General features: G+C 51.9%; 1 protein-coding gene across 1 annotated transcript; it reads left to right on the top strand.

Moving 5' to 3' along the window:
- Positions 1-1204: 1204 nt before the first annotated feature.
- On the top strand, positions 1205-2335 carry LOC308639453 (Y-box-binding protein 3-like; the record flags this gene model as incomplete). Its single annotated transcript, XM_081277698.1, has 1 exon — positions 1205-2335. One exon carries the CDS (start codon positions 1205-1207, stop codon positions 2333-2335), a length of 1131 nt encoding a protein of 376 aa, XP_081133824.1.
- Positions 2336-2538: the final 203 nt, after the last annotated feature.

Genomic DNA, 2538 nt, shown 5'->3' on the forward strand with positions numbered 1-2538 from the left:
TCTAGCACACTATCAGCTCAGCAGTGAGGCTGGTTTCTGAAGGTCTTTGTCTAAAAAATAAATCAGAATTTTAACTTAGAAGATCACAGAATCAATAAGCTGTTAAAAAATAAGGTTCAGATCTGCAGTCAGGCATAAGTGAAAATTACCTCAGTGGTTTTTTCACTCTACTTTGTCACTGACTTTACATATCCAAGATACATGTTGTCATGTTAGCGGCTGTTGCACATTCATGTGTGTTGTAAAAACTTTAAGATATGTAGTGTGAATAAATGTGTTTTGAACAGTAAAATTGAAGCCAAGATCCCTTTCTTCCATTTTTTTCATTACACCACCATGGTAAAAACAAACAAAACAAAACAAAACAAAACAAAAAAAAAACATGCTCCTCAATCTGTGACAGGGTTTGTTTTCTAGCTGGCTGTGGGCAGAAGCACAGAGCCCAATAGAGTTTTCAGAATAATCCAGGTACAAAAGTGTTTCCACTCAGCTTTGCAACCTAAAGCTAGTCTGAGGTATTCTTTGCCTGGGGGAGTTTATTGTTCTCTCAGTACAAGAATTCAATCCCTGTCAGGCTTTCGCTGTTCCTCTGAAGGAAACACAGAAGCGCGCACGTGTGCACACACACATGGGTCTTTTCACTCTCTCTCTGGGTCTTGATGTCATGCCTTTGTCATTATGTCTAAAGTTACATAAAATTCCTCACCCAGGTGGTTGAGGACAAAAGGGGTTGGAAGAAAACAAGGGTTTTGTGGAGATCTTTAGAGAGGGCCCTCACGAGACTGAATTTCCTCAACTGTGCCTGAGAGATGGATGTTGGGTCATTTCTTCACATCTGCTCAGGGAAGCAAGAGGACCTTCAAAGAGACCTCAACCTGGAGAATCAAATCTTTTGCACCTCCAAGAGGGATTTAGCTGTGCTTTGTCTTGGGGCTGGGAGCAAGGGGAGGAGTGCATCTGCCCCTCCCCCACCAGCTGGAGCTCCTAGTATCCCCCATTGAGACGTCATCAGCAGCCACTGTTTGGTCTACTTCTTGTTTCCCTGGGAGACACGACGGGCCTCTCCAATAGCCTCAGGGTGAAGCCAGAGAGTCCTTTCCCTTGGCCAGCCCTCGCCTCAGGAAGGTACCCCTTCCCTTAGCTCCCAAGGGCCCAATTTCCCCCCAGACTCTCTAGAGAAAAGAGAGCAAACAAAGACGGCCTCATGAATGAAGCTGGAGAGGGCACCTCCACAGAGATGGCCGCTTCAATCTCTCCCGAAGCCACACAGGAACAGCTCATATCACTGGGAAGCGGAGACCCTCCAGGGGCCCTAGTCACCGGCACCCTCAGCGGGGACCCGATCACTAAGGCCGCTGTGGCAGGGGGCACCAAGGGAAAGGCTCCCAAGAAGGTCATCGCCAAGAGGGTGCGAGGCTCAGTCAAGTGGTTTAATGTGAAGAATGGGTATGGCTTCATCAGCAGGCATGATACTCAGGAAGACGTGTTTGTTCACCAAACTGCTATCACTCGGAACAATCCTCACAAGTATCAACGCAGCGTGGGCGATGGAGAGACGGTTGAGTTCGATGTAGTGCAAGGTGAGCGGGGCACCGAGGCCGCTAACGTTACTGGACCCGCAGGTGCTCCAGTGGAGGGCAGCCGCTATGCGGCTAACCGTCCGCGCTTCCGCCCAGGCTGCTACATTAATCACCGTGAGCCACCACTGGGAAGATCCTGGGATGCCAAGGACCATCTGGATGAAGGCGAGGACAGCTACGCGGGCTTCACCGCATGCTTCACAGTAGCCCAGGCCCCGCGGCGCTACCTTCCCAGTCGACCTCAAGATCAATCATTGTGGCGCTTCCCGCCCTTCCGCAGGCCGCAGGTCCTGGCCCTCGGTCCATCGCTCCTCCCTCATCCCCACGGCCCGTGGGCCTCTCACCTGGCCTGGTCAGTACCAGCCTCAAAGCCTGAGGTCACACCGAGGAGGGGGCTGGGCCCCAGCTACTTGCTGAGTCGACCCAGGGGCAGAGGAATGCCTCAGGGGCCAGGAACCTCACCGGTCATCTCTGAGGACCTGGAGGCAGAAAATAAGGAAAGCAGGCGCAAAGCAGGTGGCCCTCAGCAGAGGCCACCACCACGCTACGGATCCCGGCGTCCCAACAACCCGATCCGTCATCCCCAGAAGGCACACGGCACTGAGGGCCAAGACCTTCAGGAGGAAGAGGGTAAGAACCCTGGGATGGGCCCAGCTGAAACTCCTGTTTGTGCTATTGTGGATAAGAAGAGCAGCGTTGCTGAGGAGGAGGACCCTGACGTCCCAGATGCCTCCTCCGCAGCCCAGGGCGAGTAGCGGCTTGGATCTCTCTCCAGGGACTACCTGGCCTGTGCTGCAGGTGAAGTCCCTTTGAGGAGATGATGATGCCCTTTGGTGTGACCTAGTCTCCAAAGGGCAGTTAGAAAAATAGACATTCAATATTGGACTCGCCATGAGAAAAAATACATGACCCTTTACCCAAGATTTGAGGAGTAACCTACAAGATCTGTGTATTTCTA

This window comes from Spermophilus citellus (genome assembly GCF_964194105.1).
Source record: "Spermophilus citellus genome assembly, chromosome: X".
Lineage (NCBI taxonomy): Eukaryota > Metazoa > Chordata > Mammalia > Rodentia > Sciuridae > Spermophilus > Spermophilus citellus.